This window comes from Chelonia mydas, chromosome 2, assembly GCF_015237465.2.
Source record: "Chelonia mydas isolate rCheMyd1 chromosome 2, rCheMyd1.pri.v2, whole genome shotgun sequence".
Classification (NCBI taxonomy): domain Eukaryota; kingdom Metazoa; phylum Chordata; order Testudines; family Cheloniidae; genus Chelonia; species Chelonia mydas.
The window spans coordinates 235,353,755-235,380,249 of record NC_057850.1 but is presented as its reverse complement, the minus strand read 5'-3'; the positions used below and the strand labels follow the sequence as shown (position 1 = coordinate 235,380,249).

Genomic DNA, 26,495 nt, shown 5'->3' with positions numbered 1-26,495 from the left:
CAGGTCTTTTAGCATCCCCTGTGGGAATCCTGAAGCCCTACTACACCATACCCAAGGGGCATCCCTAAGTGGAGGTCAAACCAAGCCAGGCAAGAGCCTGAGCTTCTGGGAGTTAATACCCAGCCAAAACCAAGGGCTTGGCTACACTTGCGAGTTACAGCGCAATAAAGGAGCCCCGGGCGCACTAGCTCACTTCCTCTCCACACTGGCAAGTCACGTAGAGCGCTCTGAATCCATGGCTACAGCGCTGCTGGTACTCCACCTCGGCGAGTGGAATAACGTCTGCTGCGCCCCCACGGAGCACCGCAGCACCAGTGTGGACGAGGTGTTGAATTACTGCACTCTGATCAGCCTCCAGAAACGTCCCATAATCCCCTTAAGTCAAGTGGCCACTCTTCTCATTGTTTTTGAATCACTGTAGGAATGCGGATATGCCCTTTGAAAGCTCCGTTTCTGACAGCCAGCTGCTTATCTGCTCCGAGACAAAGCAACCATTAGTGTGGAATGCTGTGTGTGAGAGAGAGAGGCAGGGAGGGGAGGGGGGGTTGCTGCTGTCTGAATTTACAAGACAGCATGCTGACATGCTCTCAGCCCCCCAAAAACCCCACTCTCTCTCCCCCCACATACACACTCCACCCCCCCCCCCCCATTTGAAAAGCCTGTTACAGTCACTTGCACGCTGGGATAGCTGCCCATAATGCACCGCGTCCAATGCTGCTGCAAGTGCCGCAGATGTGGTCATGCCAGTGCGCTCAAAGCTCTCAGTGTGGACAGACGGCAGCGCTTTCCCTGCTGCACTCTATGAAGGCTGGTTTAACTCAAAGTGCTCTACATCTGCAAGTGTAGCCATGCCCTAAGAGAAAACTCAGGGAGGCACTAGCATTTGGGAGCTAGTTAAATTCAGGTGAGCCTATTTAGGCTTCATTGGTGGGAAAGAGGTGAGGATTATGCTAAACAGAGACTATGAGCCCTGAGGGAAACAGACTGTGTCCCATACGATCTGTTCTTTATTATTTAAGTTTACTGTTTTTAGACTCAGTGTACTGAAAATAGCTAGAGACTTGACAAATTACAGTTAGTTTGGATTAATCCAGAAGCCCTGCACTGTCTTTCCTCATTATTCCACCTTGGCCTTGCAATAGGCTGCAGTTTAGATTTTGTTAAAGCTTCTGCAGAGTTTGATAAGAGAAACTGTATTTTAAGTGTTAATAAAAAGTTTTAAACATTCCCCCACAGTGTTGGCACCACCATTGTGCTAGAGCTGGAGAGCCAAAGGCTGAGAACAATTAGTGTCCAGATCAACAATCCTTCTCATGTTTAGTAGCTCCTTACTCCACAAATTATCCCAATTAAAGCAGTAAGACTACTTATGGTTCTACTCAGTTTAAGCATAGTGGTAGGATCAGGTCCTCAGAGATCATGTTTCTTTTTCCAAGATAAGTGGAATACAAAGAGTAAATAAGCTGGATGAATGATAAGAGGTGTAATTAGAAACCTGGGTAAGGATTTTCTTTAAATGTGATTTTTATCATTCTGTATTAACAAATTATTGCCATTGTCCATCCTGTATCTAAGCAGCAATTAGGAACAATAAACAAGTTAAAATGCATGCACATCAAACACTTAACAGGAGTAAAACCCATTGCTTTAAATGATACAGGCTCACTAACAGCTCAATGTGCTTCAGGGAAAAAACCCCACTAAACATAGTACCACAATTTAAAACAATTTTGTATTCCTCAAGGTTCTAACACTATTACAAGTTTCTCCTGATGCAGCTAGCTGAACTAATTTGCTTTCTAAATATTGCTCTATTTCACATTATCAAGTCAATTGGATAAATGATGTGAAGCATCACCTTTCTTTTTGTTTATGTTAATGGCATGTTTCCTCCTGTTAAATGCTTGTTGGTCAGTTAATGTTCTCAAGACAAGGTGGGTGAGGTAATCTCTTTTATTAGACCAACTTCTATTGGTGAGAGAGACGAGCTTACACAGAGCTCTTCTTCAGGTCTGGGAAAGGTACTCAGGGTGTCAGCTAAATACAGTGTGGAACAGATTATTTAGCATAAGTAGTTAACACATTTTAAGGGGCCATTCAAAGGTGAAGTGGCCAGTTAACACCTCTCCAGTCATAGGGGGAAATGGGGGCCAGGGGGAGAGAAAAGGCTGGGGAGGAAGAATTTGTGGGTTATAACTTGTTTTAATAACCCATAAATCCACTGTGTCTATTCAGTCCATGATTTTTAGTATCTAGCAAAGTTATGAATTTAAGCTCTCAGGCTCGTCGCTTAAAGGTGTCGTGCAGCTTTCCCTTGAGGATGAGGACGGAGGCCTTGTCTACACTGCGACTTTACAGCACTGACACTTTCTCGCTCAGGGGCGTGAAAAAACAAACCCCTGAGCAATGCAGGCTTCAGTGCTGTACAGTGGCAGCGTAGACAGTACACCAGCACTGGAAGCCGCACTCCCAGCACTGGGAGCTACTCCCCTCGTGGGGGTGGGTTTTTTACAGCGCTGGGAGAGCTCTTTTCCAGCACTGGTGCAGCGACTAAACCGCCGCGGCAGCACTTTAATGTTGGTAGTGAAGACATACCCTGAGAGGGCACATATAGAATGATCCCTTTGTGACAGAGTGTTCACCCATAGGTGATGGTGTGTGTCTCTTATCATTTTCCTGTACGAGTTCATTCAATAGCACAGCAATTGTCTCATTCAGGGCTGTAACCAGGGCAAGCGAGGCAGCCACTTGGGCTGGTGGGGCTCAGGGAGGGAGTGCCACCTCCAGTCCCTGACTCACCTCAGCGAGTCACCCAGGCATGTAGTGCACTGGATGAGCTACACCAGCAATTCTCAACCAGGAATCAGGGCCCCCAGGGGGCCATCAAGCAGGGCTAGTATTAGACTCACTGGGGCTGGGGGCAGAAAGCTGAAGCCCCACCATGCAAGGCTGAAACCCGGGGCCCCACCAACCGGGACTGAAGCTAAAGCCTGAACAAATTAGCTTCATGGGGCCCCAGTGATATGTGACCCTAGGCAATTGACCTGCTTGCTACCCCATAATGCTGGCCTTGGCTTTTATTGCAGAAAAGTAATCATGGCACAGGTGGGCTGTGGAGTTTTTATAGTGTAGAGGGGCAACTGCCCCACTCCTGGAGAACAGGGGTTAAAAGCAGCCAAGCTAGGCTGATTGGGGAAACAGCCACAGCTGTGGCCAGCTCAATTAGGGTCCAGCTGGCCCTGATAAGAGGACTGTGGGCCAGGAGCTGAGGGAGTCTCTCTCCAGCTCTAGAGGGAGAAGGGCTAGCTGCCTGAGAGGAAGGTATGTGAACTGGAGCAGCGATGGGGAATAGGGTAAGGGAGCTGGGGAACTCCAGCCTGGTAAAACCCCAGGTTACAAGCCTTGGTGAAGGCCTACAGAGGTACTGGGGCTGCAGAGACACAGCCTGGGAATAGGCAAAGGCAGCAGGTCCTAACCCCTTGCTAATGATGAGTGACCATTATACTGCAGTTTGCCCCAGTGAGTGGGGGCTAGATGATGATTGGCAGTAGCTACTAAGGCAAGGTGGGTTTAGAGGATTGGGGGTTTCCCTGGGAAGGGAGACCCAGAATGAGGGGGCACTGTTGAGGCAGAACCCCCAAGGTAAAAGGCACTGGGGTCCAGGAGGGACACAGGGCTAGTAGCAGGCAAGAGACTGGCCAGCAGAAGATGCTCCAAAGCTGGGGAAGAGTTAATTCCCAAGATGACCAGCAGGAGGTGCCGCACTGGTGAGTCTTTGCCTTGCTCCATATAGCATGTTGGGGGGAGGATGGGACCTCAGAAAGAATAAGATTGAAACCCCCTGAGCTACAGCACATGTTGTGATAGACCTGTGTAGGGCCCAGGGAACTTGAAAAGTGTGTTGCAGGGGGTGTTTGTCATCACAGAAACGGAGATATGTCTTCAGGTTTTGCATCTGTTGTTCTGGTAGTGCCTGGTGCCACTTTGGGTTGGTGTCTAATGGCCTATGGCAGGGGTGGGCAAACTTTTTGGCCTGAGGGCCACAGCTGGGCATAAAATTGTATGGCGGGCCATGAATGCTCACAAAATTGGAGGTTGGGGTGAGGGCTCTGGCTGAGGGTGTGGGCTCTGGGGTGGAGCTGAGGAGTGTATTCTGGGCTGGGACCAAGCAGTTTAGAGGGTGGGAAGGGGATTGGGGTTGGGGCAATGGGGGGAGGGAGGGGTGCAGGCTCCAGGCAGCATTTACCTCAAGCTGCTCCTGGAAGCAGCGGCATGTCCCTTCTCCAGCTCCTATGTGGAGGTGCAGCTAGGGGGCTCTGTGCGCTGCCCTGTCTAGCAGGCACCACCCCTGCAGCTCCTATTGGCTGTGGTTCCCAGCCAATGGGAGCTGCGGGGGGTAGCACTTGGGGCAGGGGCAGCAGGCGGAGAGCCCCCGGCTGCCCCTACATGTAGGAGCTGGAGTGGAGACCTGCTGCTGCTTCAGGGAGCTGCATGGTAAGCCCCTGACCCCGCTCGCCCTGCTCTGGCGCTCCAGCTGGGAAGCCTCTGACCCCACTTCCCGGCAGAAGCTCAAGGGCTGGATTAAAAGGCCTGACAGGCCAAACATGGCCCACGGGCCATAGTTTGCCCACCCTGGTCTATGGGGACCTTGCTTCTGACTCTGAGTTTGGGGAGCTAGGGAGGTGGTTTGAAGGCCAGAAGAGGGAGTTCAGGAAAGATGTCTTTCAGGATGGCGTCTCCCTTGACTATGGGTTGTAACTTTTCAATGATACCTAGTATGGGTTCCAGTGTGGGGTGTCGGGTTAACATTTGCAGCCTATTAGAGCATTACACTTCATTTGTATAAACTGTCAACTAGCCTCTCAAGGTTGTGTCTGCACTAGACTCTTCTGCACTGGTAGCAGATATGAATTATAGTGTACAGCAGATGTTGTCATTTTAGCCACCATGTCAACTAATCCTGCCCAAAGCAGGTCAAATCATCATAATTAATGGCAACTATTGCCAGTGGCCTGCCTACATTAGTACCCCCACCAATAGAGCTGTGCAATTAGTAAATGTTAAGGATATTCCCCTGTAAGTGAGGCCCAAAGGAACTGAGAAGACCAGCAAGATAAGTATTTGCTATTAACAGACCCCAGCCCTTGACAACGTATAGCAATTGATTGATTTACCAGTTGAGTCTTGAGTAGCCCACGCTACCCATCCTAAAACAGTGTAAAGCTTGCACAATCCAGGTGGGACATCTGCCAACTGTCAGAGGACAGCTTCAACTGGCAAAACTCGTTAGTCTGCCAACAGAGTGCCCTCTTCGGCAACCACTCTCCTCCACCACCACAACGTGGTACATCGCCTGCCCTTGCAGGGTCATTGTCAAGTAATCCTTTCTGACCCATGTTCCTGCTTTGCTGTTTCTCAGCCAGCAAGCAGTAGTCACTAACAGACTGCAATCTCTCCCTTTCTGCCCTCCCTCCCCCAACAGTATCCCCCACAGGACACGTTTTCTCCTCCGACTGAGATACTAATCAACAGGAAGATGACAATACTGGAAGAGGTCATGAAGGGGGCAGGGACTGGCAATCCACAGCTAGATTATTGCTTGAGGAGCTGCAGAGCAGGAGCTGAGGGGCACTGTAGGGGAAATGGGGAGATCTCCTATGGGGGAAGAGTGAGGGAGGCCTTCAGCTAGCTAACTACCTTGTGCACTGGCTGAGCAAGCTGTCAGAGTTGACAGCACCCAGGCCAGCACACAGTGACTGAACAAATGAAAAGATCCAATAGCTGGAACTTGAGTCTAAACAAGTTGATTGGAAATAAGATGAATATTTTTAAAAGTATTGAACAGTTTACCTACAGAAGTGGTAGATTACCCATCACTTGAAGTCTTCTAATCAAACCTGGATATTTTTCAAAAAGAGTCTCTAGCTCAACTGTAAGTGATTTGATGCAGGAATCATGGGATGTAATTCTATGGCCACTATTATGCAAGAGGTCACTCTCTAGAATCTAGATGATCATAAGGGTCTCTTCTGAACTTAGTCTATGAACTTCAGTGGAGGCTTTATTCCTATAAATTTTGGGATAACTATCCTAAATTGATTGTGGCCTCCCTATCAAAGCGAGTGTGTGGCTGTAAATGCATTTCAATTAACTGATCTCACTAATGTAGAAAATGTCATATAAAGTACAGTACAGCACATTAAACAGGAATTTAAAAGACCGTCTTGCTGCCCTCCTGGATATCGTGGAAGTGTCTCAGCTAATAGAGAATTAGTCAAAATACACTTTTAAAGATAAGATTATTTCAGTTGAGGCTGTTGAGATTTTTCCCTTCAAAGAATATTCAGGAAACAATTACTAGGATGTGATATTAAAACGCCTGTATCTTTGGTTATTTGGTTGCTATCCGGTAACATTCAGGGCACAAGGTTATGTCTAATAAGTTACTTTATGGACATTTTAGAGGTAATATTAGACAATCCCTTGAGAATTAGTCAAATCCTTGGGCACATCAAACTATCAAGAATTTGCTTTCCTAAAGTAACGGAATACCTGTGACAGTTGGGGCATGGGCATCTACTTGCTAATCAATACTGTTGCAAAAGATTATACTATCTGTAACTGTTCCTTGCCTTCATCTGCTGGCTTTATACTTGTGCATGATTTGATGACTGGACATCTGTTCTGAAATTGCTCTAAGTTATTTACCTTATTATAGTGAAGCGTAATTTTTCAGAAAGCAGCTGCTTTTTTTTCCTGAGGAAAAAACACACACAGTTAAAACCTGATCCTGCATTCCTTGTATACCTCAAAATGTCCATTGTCTTTAGGGGAAGGATTAGGTACACAAGAAATGCAGATTGAGCCTATTTTCATTGCTTTGAATCAATCCAAACCTTTCTTCAGCTGACTGCACAAGTATCCTCACTTTATTTCTTTATTTTTTTTTTTTACAGGGAGATAGTAACTGGGATTGTCAAAACAGACTTCAGGGGCTTTAGGCACCTTTCATTAATAAGCCAAAGGAATGATCAAGTTCTGAATTTATAACATGCTACAAGCTTATTCTATGACTAAGTTTATGCTGCTTTTGCTTAGAAAACTTCAGTACGGAATTCTGTTATTGAATGGCTTCTGACTCTTTGTAGTGGAGTTACATCTCTTTTCACAAAATATAAAAAAGCAGGAAACCTAACTGAGTGACAGTAAAACTTAAGCCACACCTACTACTGAGAAACTCTGTGATTTCCCCTCTCCCCTCCCCCCCCCTGCATTTCTAACAGAGTAATTCTAAACTGTAGCATTCAACACATCTCCTGAGTTTCCAGGCTGAAATACAGCAATGTAAACTTTACAGCATCTGTTGCTTTTGGAAACAGTCACTTCACATCTGTTGTCTCGGCAGTGCGGTGTCTAAGCAGGGTGTAAAAAGGTACTTTATAACAACCAGTAGTGTTCCTGTCAGAGTGGTAATTTACAGATTCATACCAGATTCTAGGACTGGGTTTCCCCATTTTTATACCCTGTAGAAAAAGTTTTAATTGAGGTACTTTTTGAAGTAGGCACCAAAGCAACATCTCCTAATATTATCATCAGATCTAGATCTTGTGAGTGACCTGGAAGAGGTTTTCCAAATGATTAAGGGACGAAGTTATCAAAGGTGGAAAGTTTTCAAAGTTCCTTTCCTTGTATTTTCAACATTACTGGGTCTATACGATTGTGCTTAAATTATCAACATTTCTGAAAGGGGAGATTTCAGACCCTTTAGCAGACGTTTTGTCAAACTCAAAACTAAACAGGAAAAGTCCTGTAAGAGGAGTTTTGTGACCTGAAATCGCTATAACACAAAATGGTAAAGCGTGGTATTTAAATGTGGATCTGCGATGTTTTGCTTGTAATTATCGGGTTTCCCTTGGGTGGAGGGCGAGGGAAGGAGAATTTGAGTGTTTGGCAAGTTACCGAAATGATTACATAGGAAACTTGTTTATTGCCTCATTACTACCCATTTCCTTCCAACTAGATAATCTATGTATTCATTTAAATCAAAAAGGAAGGGAGAGGAGCCTGTGAGCAGAAGCAGCATAACAACTACTCGCTCTGGTTTTGTGCCACGTGTTTAATTTCCTACAAATTCTCATTTAATAGCTTGACCGCCAGCTTCTGATGAAGATTTACATTCCTTCCCCCAACAACTTAATTTCCTAACACTAGATTTTTCTGGTTCGAAACCTGACAAGTCACAAAATTTGCCACTACCAAAAATAAATCCCACCGCATTGCCACCCTCCTGGCTCACTGAAACGCTTGTTCCTGCGATTACAGTAATTACAGCCCCAGCGTGAGCTCCATACAAGCGCTAAATGAAACAGCACATCAATTAAAAAATAAACACTCCATTCTAGGAGTAAGACAACCCCCTGGGATGTCCTAACAAGCGTAAATGAACCTGCCAGGCTGCCGGCCTCCCCGCCGCCTCCCTAGCCTCTCTCGTTTAAGGTGGTTTGGAAAGTGGGGGGGAAGGGTTAATTGAAGCACTAACAAGTGGCAGATAAAGAAGCCGAAATCCCCACTGCAGTCTCGTTTTACCTACATCCTAGAAGTGCAACTTGAAAGCGAGCGATTAGTTCAGAACCCCTGAAACTACTGGAATCAAAAGAGGAACAGGAGATAGAACTAACTAATAAAACACTCACCCCCTTGCCTAGATATTGCTCCCTACTGAGTACCTGTTGGAGAGATTTGTCCAATCGACTATTTAAACCACGTTTATTTTAATATCTGCCTTTCAGAGGGAGATGCTGTGGCTTTTAGACTGAAAATTAATCCATTTTTTATTTTCCCCCTTTCGAAAGGATATTTCCAGGTGTTTCACTGAGCCATTAAATCTCCCTCACTTTCGGGATTCTTGCACTCAACTACACATCACTTTAGGTTCATCCAAGTAACTACGCTTTGTCTCGTGGGCAGATCCTTCCTGAAATGAGACTTGGAACAATTATTTAGAAGGTGGGTAGCAGTCCAGTGACAAATCCATGGCAGGCTATATTCTCTCCCCCCCCCGAGGTCAACTGCTCTGAGTAAAAACTGGGCAAGAAGATGACCCTATATCAACAATGTTCTGAAAAGTTTCTGTCAATGCGCCCAACCCCCCCCCCCCCCCCAAAAAAAAAAACACCAGCTGGTCTGATTAAGACCAGCGTTATCACTAATCCAGCAGAAGGAGACTTTACAAGAAATAGCCAACCACCATGTCAAGCAGTCAAATGAATAGACTTTAAACTTTAAACATTAAGAGTGACACTGTGCCATCACTTATTAAGAAGAATTTCTGCTTAATATCACTATCTTCTCTTCTCCTCCCCCCCATCACTGAACTCAGCAGAGACTTCTACTTTACAGTTGATACAAAGATCTGGCCCCTAAAGAGGTAACAATTTGGGGGCACAAACGTAGGCATTTATATAAACTACTGATGCTCTTTGACCCCCAGGTACCAGTAATGACTGAAAGACTATGTCGGGATTTAGAGGTGGTCCCCAAGGCCTACATTGTATTCATTCAGAATTGGCTCTGACAGTCTAAGGAATAACTAAATCATGTGCCGCATATGGAGCTGCGCTCCATCAGCTGCCCTTAATCCTTATCTGTGCTGTTGCAAAACAATTCTCAACAACACTGTAAACTTGCCCTCTCTCCCGGCAAGGGACTTAGGTAAACTTGAACTTATCTATGTTCCACTGCGTAGAATCCAAGCTCCTACTGAAACTTCCATTGCAGGGCGATATGATCCTGCCACCAAGTGTAAACAGTATCTATTTTAAGCAGCTCTTGGTGAGGAAGCACAGCCTCTCTAAAATGACACACAAAATTTAACCAGCTGTCAGTTTCACTGGGGTAACTCAAATTCCATATAAATATCAGCTTAATGAATTGCTCTCTCTGAGTGCATTTTTGACTTTTTTTTTATATATATCTCTCAGACTAAAATTTTGTTTTATGCTTTATCTACTACATATGGTTGGTGGTAGCTGACATCATTAATAGCTTACCGCCCCCCCCCCTTTTTTTTTTGACAGATGTATTGTATATGGCAGCCTAAAAGGTACAGTGGCTTTAGAGAAGCGCTGATTTTAAAAACCCCAACAAAATATGTAAGACCAGGAGGCTACATCTACCCGAGCACGGTTTTCTGCCACCAGTATTCCCACTTCAGCCAGTGGAGGCTATTCCCAGGACTGTCTGCAGGTCCAAGCTCCCATCTGGTTGGGATTTGGCCTTAATATTTTGTAGTATATTCTAATACAGATAGAGAAACGAATACTTGCAATGTTTTACATTGTTTGCAGAAAGCACTGAAGATCGACGCTCACTGGGAATGCATTCTCAGGAACCCTGACGCTTTGATAAGTAGAGGATTTTAAAACACAGATGAAAACTTATTCTTACTCCTAGGCAAAGCAGTAGCCAGAGGTCTCTGAAACCATACCACGAAAAGGAAAAGAAATGCCCCCAAACTAGAAGGGAGTCTCCTCTTCCTTGTTTAAGCAATTCTCATCACTACTTGTCTGCCAGGAAACATTTACAGCTAATAAACCGCACCTTAAAGGAACAGACATCGCTCCTAGAAAATCCTGAGGGAGAACGAGCACAGCGGATTTCGCAAACAAGGTGCGGAGGGCAGAGCGCTGAGTCCGTTCCACCTTAAGGGAGGTTGCGGGCCGGCTTCCCTGCTCCCCGCCCGGAGCCCGCGTGATAGGTGGCTGGGGCGCGAGGGGCGGGGCCCGGCAGCGCTCGGTATAAATATTCATGAGAACGCGGTGCCCGGCCTGGCGCTGCCGGGGCCCGAGAGCGAGAAGTTGTGCAAAGGGCGCTGTGGCTGCCGAGACCCAGGTGGCTCCGCAGCGGCGCGGGGGGATTACAGCGCCTGCGGCCGGACCGTGCTGCTGCGGGCTCGGGGAAGCTCGCGCGGCTGCAGGGGCACCGGGGACCCCTCCCCCGGTGGTTCGGGCCGGCTGCTGGGGGCCAGGTCCGTGGCTCAGGGAGCCCTCAGCCATCTTGGCTGGGCACCGCAGGGAGTGAAGGCGAAAGTTGCGGCGCCCGGCCGGGAGCGCCGCGGCCGCTGGAGCAGCGGATGCAGCCCCCGAGCCGACAGGAGATGAAACAGCGGCTGCGAAGCCTCCCCCGAGTGGACTGAGCGCGCACGCCCCCCGCGGGCTCTACGCGCCGGTCCCTGGACCCGGAGCGCTGCAGGAGGCACTGACGGGGGCTGTGCGCGGGGCTCCCCGCTGCCCCGGACAGGCGAGAAGAGGCGTCCCCGGGGCTGTGTCCTTCCCGGCCAGGCGAGCCCTGCGGAGGGTGGCAGTGCATTCCCTGGCACCTGCAGCAGCGAGCCCGGGGGTTCGCCCTGCCTGCGGCGGGCAGAGACGGGACGCGGGGCTGCCGGCAGGGCGATACACCCCGGCGGCGGGGCGCTTGCTCTCCCCGGGGGAGGCTATTCCTCCGGGCCTTTGCGGTGCCCCCGGCGCCTTCCGCTACTAGGGGGCAGAGCGGACTCGGAGCTGCCGGGCGACCGCCTCCTCTCCCCGAGCATGGAGCGGAGTTACCTGCTGGAAATCACCTCGCTGCTCGCTGCCTTCTCCCTGCTGCAGCGCTCCAGCGCCGCCGCCTCCTCCGCTGCCGCCGCCGCCGCCTCGGCCAAGGAGCTGTCGTGCCAGGAGATCACCGTGCCCCTGTGCAAAGGCATCGGCTACAACTACACCTACATGCCCAACCAGTTCAACCACGACACGCAGGACGAGGCGGGGCTGGAGGTGCACCAGTTCTGGCCGCTGGTGGAGATCCAGTGCTCGGCCGACCTGCGCTTCTTCCTCTGCAGCATGTACACCCCCATCTGCCTGGAGGACTATAAGAAGCCGCTGCCGCCCTGCCGCAGCGTCTGCGAGCGGGCCAAGGCCGGCTGCGCCCCGCTCATGCGCCAGTACGGCTTCGCCTGGCCCGACAGGATGCGCTGCGACCGCCTGCCGGAGCAAGGCAACCCGGACACGCTGTGCATGGACTACAACCGCACCGACCTCACCACCGCCGCGCCGCCCCCGGCCAAGCCCCCGCACCGCGGTGGGAAGGCGGGGGGCGCGGCAAGGCCCCCCGCGGCCGCTGCGCCCCCGGCCGAGCTCCCCCGCAAGCCCCGGCCGCCTCCCCCTTGCGAGCCGGGCTGCCAGTGCCGGGCGCCCATGGTGTCGGTGTCCAGCGAGCGCCACCCGCTCTACAACCGGGTGAAGACGGGGCAGATCGCCAACTGCGCGCTGCCCTGCCACAACCCCTACTTCAGCCCGGACGAGCGCGCCTTCACCGCCTTCTGGATCGGCCTGTGGTCCGTGCTCTGCTTCCTCTCCACCTTCGCCACCGTCTCCACCTTCCTCATCGACATGGAGCGGTTCAAGTACCCGGAGCGGCCCATCATCTTCCTGGCCGCCTGCTACCTCTTCGTCTCGCTCGGCTACCTGGTGCGCCTGGTGGCCGGGCACGAGAAGGTGGCGTGCAGCGGCGGAGCAGGAGCCGGCGGAGCCGGGGCCGGAGCGGCGGGGGCCGGCGGGAGCGCCGCGGCGGGGGCTGCGGGCGGGCGGGGCGCGGCAGGGGGCGCGGCGGAGCTGCAGCCGGAGCTGGCGGGGGCCGAGCACGTGCGCTACGAGAGCACGGGCCCGGCGCTGTGCACCGTGGTCTTCCTGCTGGTGTACTTCTTCGGCATGGCCAGCTCCATCTGGTGGGTCATCCTCTCCCTCACCTGGTTCCTGGCCGCCGGCATGAAGTGGGGCAACGAGGCCATCGCCGGCTACGCGCAGTACTTCCACCTGGCCGCCTGGCTGCTGCCCAGCGTCAAGTCCATCGCCGTGCTGGCCCTCAGCTCCGTGGACGGCGACCCCGTGGCCGGCATCTGCTACGTGGGCAACCAGAGCCTGGAGAACCTGCGGGGCTTCGTGCTGGCGCCGCTGCTCATCTACCTGGCCATCGGCTCCATGTTCCTGCTGGCCGGCTTCGTCTCGCTCTTCCGCATCCGCAGCGTGATCAAGCAGCAGGGCGGCCCCACCAAGACGCACAAGCTGGAGAAGCTGATGATCCGCCTGGGGCTCTTCACCGTGCTCTACACCGTGCCGGCCGCCAGCGTGGTGGCCTGCCTCTTCTACGAGCAGCACAACCGGCCCCGCTGGGAGGCCACGCACAACTGCCCCTGCCTCCGCGACCAGCAGCCCGACCAGGCCCGCCGCCCCGACTACGCCGTCTTCATGCTCAAGTACTTCATGTGCCTGGTGGTGGGCATCACCTCCGGCTTCTGGGTCTGGTCCGGGAAGACCCTGGAGTCCTGGAGGGCCCTCTGCACCCGTTGCTGCTGGGCGAGCAAGGGAGCCGCAGGCGCCGGGCCCACGGCGGCAGGGGGTGGGGGGCAGGTAGCTGCCGCGACGGCGGCTGGGGGACTGGGGGGAGGAGGAGGAGGCGGCGGCGGCGGCTCCATGTACAGCGATGTCAGCACTGGCTTAACGTGGAGATCGGGCACCGCCAGTTCGCTGTCCTACCCCAAGCAGATGCCCTTGTCTCAAGTGTGAGAGCTGGAGAGGCTTGTGGTAGGGAGCGGGGGGCGCTGGCCTGTATGAAATGCTCCCTCACTGTTTGGTGCCATTGATGAACCCCCTAATGGTCCCCATTAGCCACGGCTTGTGCAGAACAATTCAGCCGGCAGAGGCCCCAAGCACCAGCCCCCTCCCTCCCCGTCTCCATTCATATGCAGGGAGCATGTACTTCAAGGCGTCAGCTTATTGTTGTGCTGACAGAAAAGGGTGGAGGAGGCTCAGCAGTTTCTGCAGCGAGCAGGACAAGAAGCAGCTTCGGATTCTCTCTCTGGACTTGCAGTAGATCTTCCTTCAGCAGGGGTCCTCCCCACACCCAGTCCAACGGAGGAGGTTGATGGCCTGATGGGACTGCAGGTTTTGGGTATTCTTAATGACCAGGCAAATGCCTTAAACACACACACAAATCATGTCTTAATTATACACCCAAAATAAATACGGGTTTTGCAGTAAACAATGTATTTATATAATTATTTGTTACTTTGTACAAATATGTAAGATATGTATATATCCAAAGCTATACAGTCTGTAAATTTTTTTTGTAAAAAGTTTAGAGGCTCCCCCTGTAAGAGCAAATATTTGAGTATTCTATTTTGTCAATAAAATGACTTTTGATAAATGATTTTTCCAAGCTTCCCCCTCCTCCTACGCTGCTTATTCCAGATGTTGTTAGTAAACTCTGTCACTGAAAGATGTCACTATAAGCTATATTAACAATGCAATCCTTAATGCAGTTACTTATCTAAGTTAAAATGTGAGGGTTTTTTTTAAAGAAAAACAAATTTTTAGACTGACTTGTTGAATGTCCTAAAACCTGAGGTGCCTTACAATAATTCTTTGCTGCTCTATGCTTTGTATGTAAACTAAAGTTGTAGGAGGCAGTAATCTCCCACATGCCTTGTTATGGTATCCTGTAAAATGAATGTTATTTTAGGAATGTGAACACTCACACTACCTTTCATAGCTATTGTCTGTCTTTTGTAAGCACCTGCCTTTAGAGGGGCTGCATACTGCTAACGTGTAAAGGTTAATGTTTCAAATCCATAGATCATGTTTTACAGTAGAACAGTTAGTTAAGAATTGTTAGATTAGTCTTTCCTTAACAGATTAAACTAACAGGTTAACATCTTAACCTTTCATACTTAACTTTTTTGTATATCAAATATGGTCCTATTTCAAAAGAAAAGGTATTGTTCTTCTGTCAAGACTAAGCTAATTTATTTGAGCAGAAGGCTGTTGAATTAACAGAAGAATGCTTTAGCAATTGTTGAACTTTTTACCTGTCTGCTCAGTGGCTCAGAACATCATTCCTTTAAGAGGAGCTAAATGAATAGGGTTAATCTGTAGGGAACTTGGTCTCTTTTGAGTTTGGAAAAACTTTGATCTTTTCTCTTCTCCAAACATGATGTATAGTCTGAAGTTTCTTTCCCTGCTGCTGGGTTCCTCTTGTTGCAGAATTGGCCACCATGGAGCCTTAAAGTTCTTCAATTACAGAGATGTGGGGCTTTTTTTAAAATAAAAAGAGGAAGACTTGTAACAGTTAGTGAACAGCAGAGGGAAAAGGGAGAACAGCCTTTTAAACAGCTTTTTCCCTGCATTGTTAGCCAGTCTGCAGGCAGCAAGGCATGGGATGGAGCAGTATAGAAAAAAGGCATGAATGCCCTACAGGTGGTCTGCTCACATAATCTACCCAATTTAAAGCATTTTCCTTTGCAGGACAATTGCACTACAAAACTCCCTTCTCTTTTTTACTCCTAATTGAAGCAAATTATAAACTAAAAGTTTTTCTTTAAAAAAAAAAAAATCCTTTATTGCTGGGAAATTAATGACTAAATCCTGGTATGTTTTCAGAACTAGGATTCTGTAGACCATGAGAAGTAAAAGCTGCAGTAGACAGTTCTTTGCTCCAGAAAGATATTTTTATTCATTCTGCTTATTTTCTGAGAGATTAGTAATAATTTAAAAGCAATTGGTGAGGTTGTGTGTTAGCAATGAAAAGTAGCTCCAGGTCCCTTATTAGCCTGTCAATCAAGATAAGAGATGGGCAGCTGCCCTACTAATGACATAGGCATCAATCATCATTGGTGGGAAAAACTTTGTCCCAGTGAGTTTTGACTTGATTTTGGTGTCCCCTTCAGGAGTTCCCATTACTAAACAGGAACTTCCAGTTTTATAGTTTACAGAGTAGCAGCTGTGTTAGTCTATATTCTCAAAAAAGAAAAGGAGTACTTGTGGCACCTTAGAGACCAACAAATTTATTTGAGCATAAGCTTTAAGTGAGCTGTAGCTCACAAAAGCTTATGCTCAAATAAATTTGTTAGTCTCTAAGGTGCCACAAGTACTTCCTTTTCTTTTTGCAGTTTTATAGTGTTACTTGAATCATAAAGGGGAAGGGGGGTGCACAAAAGGGCTGGCCCTGTTGCCTCTGTGTACAAACAATACTTAAGTGGCTCATATTTACAAGGAATACACCTCACTTTAAGACTTCTAGCTAGTCCTATTTATGCAGCATTGTAGCAAAGCCTGTATTAGAATAATATTTTATTTCAATAACAAGCTGAACGAGACTGTTACAGACGTGCCTTTTACTTTAGGTGAGTCAGACTGTGGTTTTAAAAACATACTTCCTACACCATGTGCACCACATATAAAATGAATGGGGTGTTACCTAGCACTTAGGAAAAAAACCTCCATGTGGTTATGGAGGGAGTTTCCTCCTACTAAGGAATGCTTAATAAAGTCATATATTTTAGTATCTATTGCCAGATAAAATGTGGGCTCCTCTACCTACAGTCAACTCTAGAATCAAAGTTTGAAGAAACTTATTCTGAAGTATTTTTACAAGAGTTTGTTGCGTTATGTCTGCATGTGGTTGCTGTAGCAGGACACCCAAGTTCTGCCATAAAAGCACTTTTAGCAAAAAGCTGTAACATGGCTCTGTGGCTTGACCTGCCTAAGCACCAGTTGAGGGAACCTCCTTTGATTATGCACACAAAGTTTAAAAAGCCATGAAGACTTTGTAGTAGCTTACCAGCTACTTAATTGTTTGAGAAATATCCTGCCAACTAGTCCAACCCTGAGCCCTCCTCCTGCCTCTTCAGCACAGGTACCATTTATTTCACTTCGTTATAACCATTAAGTAGTTTGCAAAATTGTCAGTATTATTAGAGATGGAGGTTCACCTCATAGTCATAATAGCTGACTCAAAGCTAGTTAGCAGTTGGCTTTGCTTTTAGCAGTGGGAAATAGGGTCAGAGCTGAACAATGGTGCAATGACAATGAAGTGTGTCTGAAGCTAGAAAATCAAAACTCATGTTTGGGCTGGAGAATTTATATGCAATAAAGGCTTTAGAAGAACAAGAGGAAGGTACTAGAAATACAAGAAAAGAGAAATCTGAAACAAACCATACTGCATTGTTTCTCAACTCGACAATGACAAGTCATTCCACCACAATTCATCAGTGTTCAAATCTGACTCAGTTTCCAGATCAAACTAAGCAATGGGGTACTGTGAATTATTACAGAACAGTTTAATGTGTGATGACAATCTACCATATACCTAAAGTTACAAGACAGTTACTAAAAAATAATCACAGTAGAAACGCACGTAATGCATATTTCTTAAAAATGGACTAAAACCATTGATCAGTAATTTATACTACAGTGCCACCTACTGGCCACATTATAATAGATACATTGGTTACACAAGGATACAATTAATATGGTAAGCACAGAGTGGTCAGGATATATATGTTTAAACTGAGAGCTGATGCAAAGACTGTGAATTATACAGCTTTCTACATAACTGATTATGTGACAACATTTGAAAAGTTGGATGTCTCAGTGAACCCCCAGGGAGTTAATAGGAGGATCTTATAGCTTAGTATCCAAGCTGAGTTGGGTAAATGGGAAGAACTGTGCTTACTTTATTTCTCCTCTCCCCCCCCCCCCCCCCCCAATCTATGGGCCAATGTAGCTTTTAAACTTTCTTTCTCTTCCTGGACTCTCTTCCTTATATGGTCTTTCAAAAGGAAAATGTGGGTTGTTATCCATAATGCCAATGCAGTGCTGTAGCTTTTTAAGGAGGCAGAACTTCACAGGTGTACTAGAGCATGCTAATGAATAACAACTCACCATAGGGTTGGTTCCCTTGGAGCTATATGTTAGTCTTCTGGCCCCTACTTGAAGTTTTCCCTGACATGAACAGTGCCAACAGCTGCCACAGATGATTATAATGAGTTAGTGAGACTGGAATTTGGGTCGGCAGGAGGGTTTTCTGTATAACTATATTGGAAAAGTATGATATGGGTTTAAGAGCCAGGCATTCTAGGAAACTTACCTTGGCCCATGCCATAACCACCCCCCCACCACGCCCTTATTTAATAGTCACAACAAAAGCAAGAGATGCTTGAAAAGAGGTGTTGAGGATAGAGTGTGTGTGTGTCTGTTGTGGAATCCTCCTGTGTAATACTTTAGAAAGCAAAATATCCTGGTACTTTCTAACTCCAGAGTTCTTTGAATGTGCTTGACAAACTTTACCAACACCTTACGGAGAGAGGTAAGCAATACTGTGTTCATCTTTACATGGGGAAGGGAACTTAAGGCTGAAGGGCAAAGTCAGAGGGGATGTCTGTGTCTGAGTTAGAGCAGGATTCTAAAGCTGGTAATCCAGGCCTCAGTGAAAGCTGTACCAAAACTCCTATTGATTTCAGTGGGGTCAGGCTACCACTGCCCGCTGCTGAGGCTCATGCTCAGTTTGTCAATTTAATTTGTAAAAGCTCCAGAACAGAAACAGGATGTGTATCTCAAGCCTGCAATACTTTTCTTCCCAAACAGTACATAAAATGCAAGAGCTGATAGGAATGCCTCTGCTAGGGTCTTTCTGATAAATTAACAAATGCAGTGCAAGGAGCCTAAAGACTGGTGTAGGCTCTGCCCAATGTGGAGTAAATAAAAAGACAGAGATGTAGGACCTCAAGGAAAGCCAAAATGCTGTCTAGTGAAGGCTGCTTCAGGCCAGGAGGAGAAAGTCCAGGCTCATAGTAGAGGTTATTTGCTAAGGAAACAGATTCCTCCTGAGCATAGTGGGAGGAGGATAGAGGACAATTCTTACAAGATGGGTCCATTTTCAATATGTTTAAATTACCAGACAGCTCTGTCTATCTAGGTTTTTATGAGAATGCCCATCACTGTAGTGTATTGAACTCATATAGCTGAGTGCAGCTGCCTTGAAGCAGGAACCGTGCAGTGCATCATAGACATTTTTCACACTATCATAGTGTCTGGTATTTAAAATATGGAGTTATATTTAATGGATTTTGGCTTAACAAACTGCCTTAGACTACTTACTATCTCAGATCCAACACTGAATTGTCTGAAGGCTGGGATAATAATATCTTCATTCCTATAGGACAGTGGTTCCCAAACTTGTTCTGCCACTTGTGCAGGGAAAGGCCCTGGGGGGGCCGGGCTGGTTTGTTTACCTGCCGCATCCACAGGTTTGGCTGAGGGACCTCTGCCTGCACCGCTTCCAGCAGCTCCCATTGGCCTGAAATGGCGAACCGCAGCCCCTGGGAGCCGCGATCAGCCGAACCTGTGGACGTGGCAGGTAAACAAACCAGCCCGGCCCCCCAAGGGCTTTCCCCGCACAAGCGGTGGAACAAGTTTGGGAACCACTGCTCAAGGACTTCAGTCTATGGTCTCGAAACACTTTACATGCACTAATGAATTAATTCTCACAAAAGTCCCCATGGGAAGCAAACACAGGGAAGAGATTACCCTACATTGACATTCATTCTGTTGCAGGTCTAGGAATAGGACCCATGTTTCCTGATTCTGTGTCCTGTGCTTTAAGTGCTCATCTTTTCCTTTTTTCTCACACTTGATTTTAGATCTTCTACCTTCAGTAGCCCTAAATGCATCCACACTTTCTCAGCTATGACACCAAGTCTACCAATGGATCGGACAGCCTCTGCTAGCAATCAAACTGCTATCTTTAAATTTTACAACCTTTGGGGCATAGGTCAGAGATGCATACATAATTCATTCTGAGATCTGGAGTGATTTGAAGAGAGTAATTAAAAGAGACACAAAACAGCATATTGAATGGTTTTCTCTGGGTTCAGGCATGAGAGAGGAAGGAGGAAAATAGGTTCACAAGGTAGTACAGAACAAAGGGGAAAAGAAGAAATGAGAGAGGCTGGAAACTTTAGCCTAAATAGTCCAAATTCAAAGTGTGTTGAGGCTCTCCAGTGACTGGTTATCATTAATATGTTTATTTAATCAGGCTCACATTAAGGTGCACTGCCTGAGTAATGTTAATCTGAAATAAAAACTGATTGGGAGAGCAACTGATTCTTCCTTTCCCCAAACAGCTGGTAAATCCTTATGAACAACTCTCAAATGAAAAATCCTTACAAATAAACTAGTGTCTGATGAAAATCAGTGTCCAGAACAAGTTTCCTTTGGCCTGTGGTGTGTGTATATGTGAATGGCAGGAACATAGGCTCTGGCTTTTGTCTTACTACTGCGTGTTAATGAGCAGCTAGGAGCGCCCTCAGCTGGCCCGAAGAGTGAACTTCATCCTCTTTTTGCCTAACTGCAAGACTACCAGTTGCAGATTTCTGATCCAATTCATCAAAGCCTGCACGTACAATCATAGAAAAGTAGGACTGGCAGGGACCTCAACAGATCATCTAGTCCAGTCCCCTGCACCGAGGCAGGACTAAGTATTATCTAGCCCATTCCTGACAGGTGCTTGGAGGTTTTTAAGAACAGGTTAGACAATGACAGAGATTCCACAACCTCCCTAGGTAATTTAGTTCCAGTGCTTAACTACCTTGACAGATAGGAAATTTTTCCTAACAGCTAACCTAATTTTCCCTAACTGTAATTTAAGCCCTTTACCTCTTGTCCTGTCCTCAGTGGTTAAATGAGAACAATTTATCACCCTCCTCTTTGTAACAACTTTTTATGTATTTGAAAACTGTTATGTCCCCTCTGTCTTCTCTTGTCCAGATGAAACCCTACTTTTTCAATATTTCCTCAAAGGTCACATTTTCTAGACCTTTAATCGCTTTTGTTGCTCTTCTCTGGGCTGCGCATATCTTCCCCAAAGTGTGGTGCCCAGAACTGAAGACAATACTCCAGTTGAGGCCTTATCAGTGACGAGTAGAGTGGAAGAATTACTTTTTACATCTTGTTTACAACACTCCTGCTAATACATTCCAGAATGATGTTCTTTTTGTTTTAGCTGGGTTTGTTTAGTTTTTTGCAACCATATTACATTGATTCATATTTAGTTTGATCCACTATACCCCTCCCATCCCTTTCTATAGTATTCTTTCTGAAGCAGTCATTTCCCATTTTGTATTTGAACAATTGATTATTCCTCTCTAAGGGTAGTACTTTGCATTTGTCCTTATTGGATTTCATTCTATTTATTTCAGACCATTTCTCCAGTTTGTCAAGATCATTTTGAATTCTAATCCTGTCCTCCAAATCACTTGTAATCCCTCCCAGATTGGTATCGTCTGCAAACATTATACGTTTATTCTTTATGCCATTATCATCTTAGGCAGACGCTTAAGCATTTTGCTATATCAGGGCCATAGGAAACATTTCTCATAATTACACTGTAAACCTGACACACTTTCTCCCATACCACTTGCATGGATAGTGGTAATGAAAGGATTTCTACTTGCCAGTATGATTCCCCTGTGGGCTGAAGGTCATGGGAGGAAGTCTTCTCCAGAAGTAACTACTTCTTAAGCCCCTGGCCCTACAAACACTTAAGTATATAAGTGACTTGTAGAGAGTGGAACTACTCACATGAGAAAAGTAATGCTCCGGATCAGAGCTGTGAGGAGAAGAATTTATTTATTGGAGACTAACACATTCCTATATTTAGATAGACAAGCTCAGGCAGCTTGCTCCCTACTCAGCGTTCAGAGGAGTGATAACCATGAGGTCCTTCACCTTCTCCAACTGACTTCAATACTTGTCCTATTTCCTGCCAATTTCTCTCATTCTCTTGGCCTCCTCTGTTCCATCTCTTTCCTTTCCTCACTTCCCGGACAGTTTTTCCCCATATTTTTCCCTGCTTCCCATCTCTCTCCCCCTGCTGCTGGAGCTACACTTCCTTCCTCTTCCATTTTCTCTTTATCCAAACTGCTGAACTCCAACAGTTTCAGAATCTCCTGGTTCCAGAGTTACACCCTTTCACCAGCTAAGTGGCCATCACCTGAGACATTTTGCTCACCATGAATGAAATTCACGTGGGTGCAGAGGGCCAGTACAAAGTCTGTGCACATCTAAGTCCCCCCTTGAATGCTTGAGTGGTGCACAGGATTTGTGCTGGCCCTCTGTGAGGGGTGAATTTCACTCTATTTAAATAGCAAAGAAGGTCATAGTTTTATCATATTTTTGCACCTAAACTTCAATTCTGCTTGGAAAAAATAGTTTACTAAAGAAATATGTAACTATTATTTCAGACCTATGTTATCACAAAGTAGAGAATTGGGATATCTTACTTGAATATCTCAGAATTAAGTGCTGGGGGGTGGAGGGGAAGGAAGAATATTACATTAGTTGTTCTTCCCTACAGGAATATGCAACCCCAAAGGCAAGTGAGCTGCCAGCTGAGTACCTTACACCTTTCACCATTGCAAGTGTCATAGTCCATCAATGTAATGCCCTAGTTTTGAACTCTAGTAAAAACTACAGAAGTAGCTGCATAACATTTTTACATACTTAGACCATAAAAGGCTTATTTGTAAAACTCACAAAGTATATAAAATATATCTTTTTAAACATTGCAGGCTCCTTCAGTTCCTCTAGAGAGCAGCAAATAGGCTTAAATAAAGTATTAACATGAACCTGTCAAATACTCATGAAAGAGAGAAACCTGGTTTGGGAGGAGCTGCGTACACTCACTACTTTCATTATGTGCACTAGCTGGAGATCAACATGAAGCAGAGAATTCTGAGCAGGGGGACCTCTGGAGAAAAGCATTATAACCAAACTTTCTGGGAGTGGTCTCTCTCTAATGGAAATATTTCACACACACAATTCTGTATTATGGAAAAGTCTATTACTTCAGCTCTGGAAAGTCAAATTTTGCATAAATACAATATCTAGGACCTCAGCCTGGGATTTTCCAAGCAACCTAAGGGAAGTAGGTCTCCTAGTGAGTGCCATCCTAATTTTCCAAAAGCCATTGGGGGAGACTTAATTGAGCTGAAGTGTATGCTATTGTAAATAGGAACTCTATCCTATGTGTTGGTTCCAGAAAGAATTTGGCCATAGTCTTTCAAGAATCCCACATGTTGTAGGAGGAAAGTTGCTCCTTAGATGTCTTCCTGTACACTGTTCTCTTCTTGACTTCTGATCAGAACATTGTGCTGGTAGGGAATCAGATGTAAACTCCTAAATCTGAACAAGGCTCCTACTAGATTCAAAATATTGGAGAAGCATCAAAGGCAGAGGAACTAACCAAATAAGAGGAAGGTGATTATTGCTTTTGTCCCTCTTAATGAAACCTCAGCCAATATTATTGACTAGGCATCATGAAATATGGTTTCCAGTTGTAAGGAATTTGTTCAGTTGCTTGGAAGGAGGGTTTCTCTATCTAAATATTTATATGGCCCTTATCTCTGTGGTCACCGAACATTTGAAGATATGGATTCTGTCCATCTTGAAGTGGTAGAATACTCCCCCACTTGTTCAAGAACACCAGGCTGACCACCAATCTGTGACAGTCTTTTCTTGACTATTAGGAAGATCATATCTGGGGGAGCCAAGATCTCTCCCTATATCCAGGTTATCTTTTGAACTTCATATTCATTTTGAGGGTCAGTCATAATATTTAGGATGCAAGACCTTTGTAAGGGTCCCTCATGCTCCCATCAGACTTACTGAAACAGGTAACTAACATGGGGTCAAACTCTAGGATCTTGGCTGGTAAGCTAAAGTATGGACTGTCCACCTTTGTGTTGCAGCAAAATGCTTTGGCCAGAAAAGCTCTGGATTCATTCCACAATACAGCATTGTCCACCTGGCTTCCCTCTCTGTCCGTAGGGATTTCAGTTGACTACAGATGAAGTGTAGGATGGGGCAGGTATAGAGCATTAAGATGGGAGGAGGATACTGGAGCCAGTAAGGGAATAGTCTGTCAGAGGCCTCAGAAACAGTGCTATGCTGACGTCGAGAGAGGTGAGGAGAAGTGGTGTCTAAAATTGCAGGGGCAGGAAGGCTACTCCCTAGAACATCCTCTTGAATGAGTCTGGCAGTGTTTACTTCCTGCTTCAGCTTACAGTGCTCTGTAGAGAGGAGGGGTATTACCACCTTCAGTGCTGGGTTGGGGAAGACAGTAATAGGAGCCACTGCAGAAGCTCCTTTTGCTTGGTCAGACCCTCCTGCCTTTCTCCACTATTATTATTTTAATACCAACGAAAGTTCAGCACTGTACAAGACAGAAAATAAACAGTCTCTTGCCTGATGTGCTTAGAATCTCGAGGACTGAAGAATACAATGGGAAAGCCAGATGTGGGGATAAGTCCACTCCCCCTTCCAGTTATACATTCCCTTCCTGAGCATGTAGGAAGTGGGGGGAGAAGGGGGTTCAGGAGGCAGTGACATTCACCACCATCTTGATTTGAGGCCAGGTTTTCAGTAGTGAGAGCTTCCTAGTGTGGCTCTGATAGCTGGGTTAAGGTCTCCATCCCTGAGCTACAGGAAACTTGTCTGCTGTCCCCTGATATTCTCAAGCTGTGGAGAGCAGCAAAGAGGAGAAAAAATGAAGCTCCTGATGCAGGTTTTTTTATCTGTGGAGTTTTTCGGGAGTAATTTACCAGTGGAATTCAGTGTCTGTGGGGAAATCCTTACTGCGTGCTGTTGGTAATACAGAGCCTTTAGTATCTTTTTTAAATTTAATTATTATTTATTTTATTCTGTTGTTTGGCAAACAAAGGAAAAGCAGTCGCTTGGTTGAGAACCTCTTTGGCTTAAAGTATTTTTACATGTAACAGTGTGACTGATTGTTAGTCATAATATTTTGTGAAGGTGGTTATCCAAATATCTATGCACTTCTAATTAGGCAGCTATATATACCCTCTCGGTAGAAGGACTTCCTTGGGAATAAGTTTGAGTTTTGATTTGGGTCAAGGGGGGGGAGGGGAACCTAAAAATCTCTCAATCAGTGAGGATCTTGGACAAAAAGCGGAGAAGTGAGGAGGAAGGACAATATTACAATGACAAGCCTACACAGTAGGTCAATGTGGGTGATTCAATGAAATTAGTGTCTGTACTTTAAAAAAAATTCACTATTTGTAGGTCAAGAAGAGTTTGTTATGATTTGGAACAGTTGCTTCAGAACATTGTTAGCAATTCAATTAAACATGAGATTACATTGTAAAACTACTTCTTTATTGCTTAGCAGGAGATAGCCTCCCATAATTCCCCTCCTGTTTTTATTTTTATTTTATACACTATATTTTGATGGTTAAATTATACACTATATAATTTATAGTTAAATTTTCTTTGATAGTTAAATTATCCTAAAACAACATATGGACCAAATAACTAATCTACTGATAAAAATCATTTTAATAGATTCATAGATATTTAGGTCAGAAGGGACCATTATGATCATCTAGTCTGACCTCCTGCACAACGCAGGCCACAGAATTTCACCCACCACTCCTGCGAAAAACCTCTCACCTATAAATGTATAATTTAATATCCCCTTTCTCTGATCAGATAATCATTGCAATAATCACACACAGGGAGACAATTTTAATAGTTTGCTGTGTAACGTTAAGGAACTCTACACATCTGTTAACTCAAATTTTAATAACTTTCTGCTCTGAAGCTGGAGAGCATAGAGGACAACTGCTACTATGGGTGATTACACATTCACTAGCCTATGATCAATCATAAAAGAATAGAGGGTAGCAATTTTCTGTTAGATTGGGGTGGGAAGGTAATCAGACATGCTTCAGCCAACGTTAGGATAAAAGGGGAGATATCGAGCTTCCTGAGGAAAAAATAAATCCATTTGTCACCATACAATCTTCAGTCAGCATTAAGCTTCCCATATTGTATAGCATCTGGGACCGACAGATGAGCAACAAACGCAGCTACTATTCTACACCATGAAGTAATACTACAATATCAACTTGTTGCTGGTGAGGTAATTCCTTTGTGATCTGGATCTCTTGCATTGTCTGAGTGCAAAATCCAAACTTCCCCAAAGCTTGAGGAGGACCATATCTTGTATTCTAGTTTTGGCGCCATCTTTAGAAAGTTTTGGAGCCATCTTTTTCTGACTCTCCTTCAAATCCCTTCTTTACTAAAGGAGCATGGTTAAGAAGGGATTTGAAGGAGAGCCAGAAAGCTTAGCGTTTGGTCAGTGGTAGGTTCTTTCCAACATAAAGGGGGACACTGAAATAAGTCACAAAGGCAAGAGTAGCAGTAGATCTAGCTATTTCACTGTTCTAGTTCTAAACCAAGTTCCTACAATATTTGTCACAGCAGGGTCTAGTTTAATTTTCTGTCAGAAGGTAATTATCTGACCTCCAGACAGCAACATTTCTACCCTCTCTAGACTCAGTGGACTTGGACTCTCTCAGTACCTGACCGTAATAGTCAGGGATCCTAAAACTCAATAGAAGATATTCTGTTCCCTTCCTCTCCCTAATATAGTTGAATACTTTTGTTTCTCCTTTCAAATTGCTTTACTTTGCTGTCTCTTGCTTCTGTCATAACTTGTACCCCCTCAATCACCACGTCTAATCAACTTCCAGCCATCCATTTACATGACTGCAGCTGTGAGTAGTATAAACACCTAAAATCATCGATGGGCTTGGAGTTTTTAAT

General features: G+C 45.9%; 1 protein-coding gene and 1 long non-coding RNA gene across 8 annotated transcripts in view; one reads left to right on the top strand and one right to left on the bottom strand.

Annotated features, from left to right (window-relative positions):
- Positions 1 to 11,735, bottom strand: part of LOC122464762 — an 85,574-nt gene extending 73,839 nt beyond the window's left edge. Inside the window, exon 1 of one of the 2 annotated variants that reach the window (XR_006289104.1) lies at positions 11,604 to 11,735. This is a non-coding gene — a long non-coding RNA (uncharacterized LOC122464762). The remainder of the gene's footprint in view (positions 1 to 11,603) is intronic. The other variant, XR_006289106.1, reaches the window with a different exon arrangement.
- FZD8 (frizzled class receptor 8) lies at positions 3,263 to 14,751 on the top strand. 6 transcript variants are annotated; one of them, XM_043541493.1, is made up of 2 exons: positions 3,263 to 3,321; positions 10,347 to 14,751. In XM_043541493.1, exon 2 carries the CDS (start codon positions 11,589 to 11,591, stop codon positions 13,596 to 13,598), a length of 2,010 nt encoding a protein of 669 aa, XP_043397428.1. In that variant the 5' UTR covers positions 3,263 to 3,321; positions 10,347 to 11,588; the 3' UTR covers positions 13,599 to 14,751. The 6 variants fall into 6 exon arrangements, with proteins under 6 accessions (XP_043397428.1, XP_037746927.1, XP_043397425.1 ...); XM_037890999.2 differs by having other exon boundaries at positions 3,274 to 3,353; XM_043541490.1 differs by having other exon boundaries at positions 3,275 to 3,353; positions 10,077 to 14,751.
- Positions 14,752 to 26,495: the final 11,744 nt, after the last annotated feature.

Bases quoted from the DNA above. Each gene is read 5' to 3' on its own strand.
- FZD8 (XM_043541493.1), top strand. From the start codon at position 11,589: ATGGAGCGGAGTTACCTGCTGGAAATCACCTCGCTGCTCGCTGCCTTC.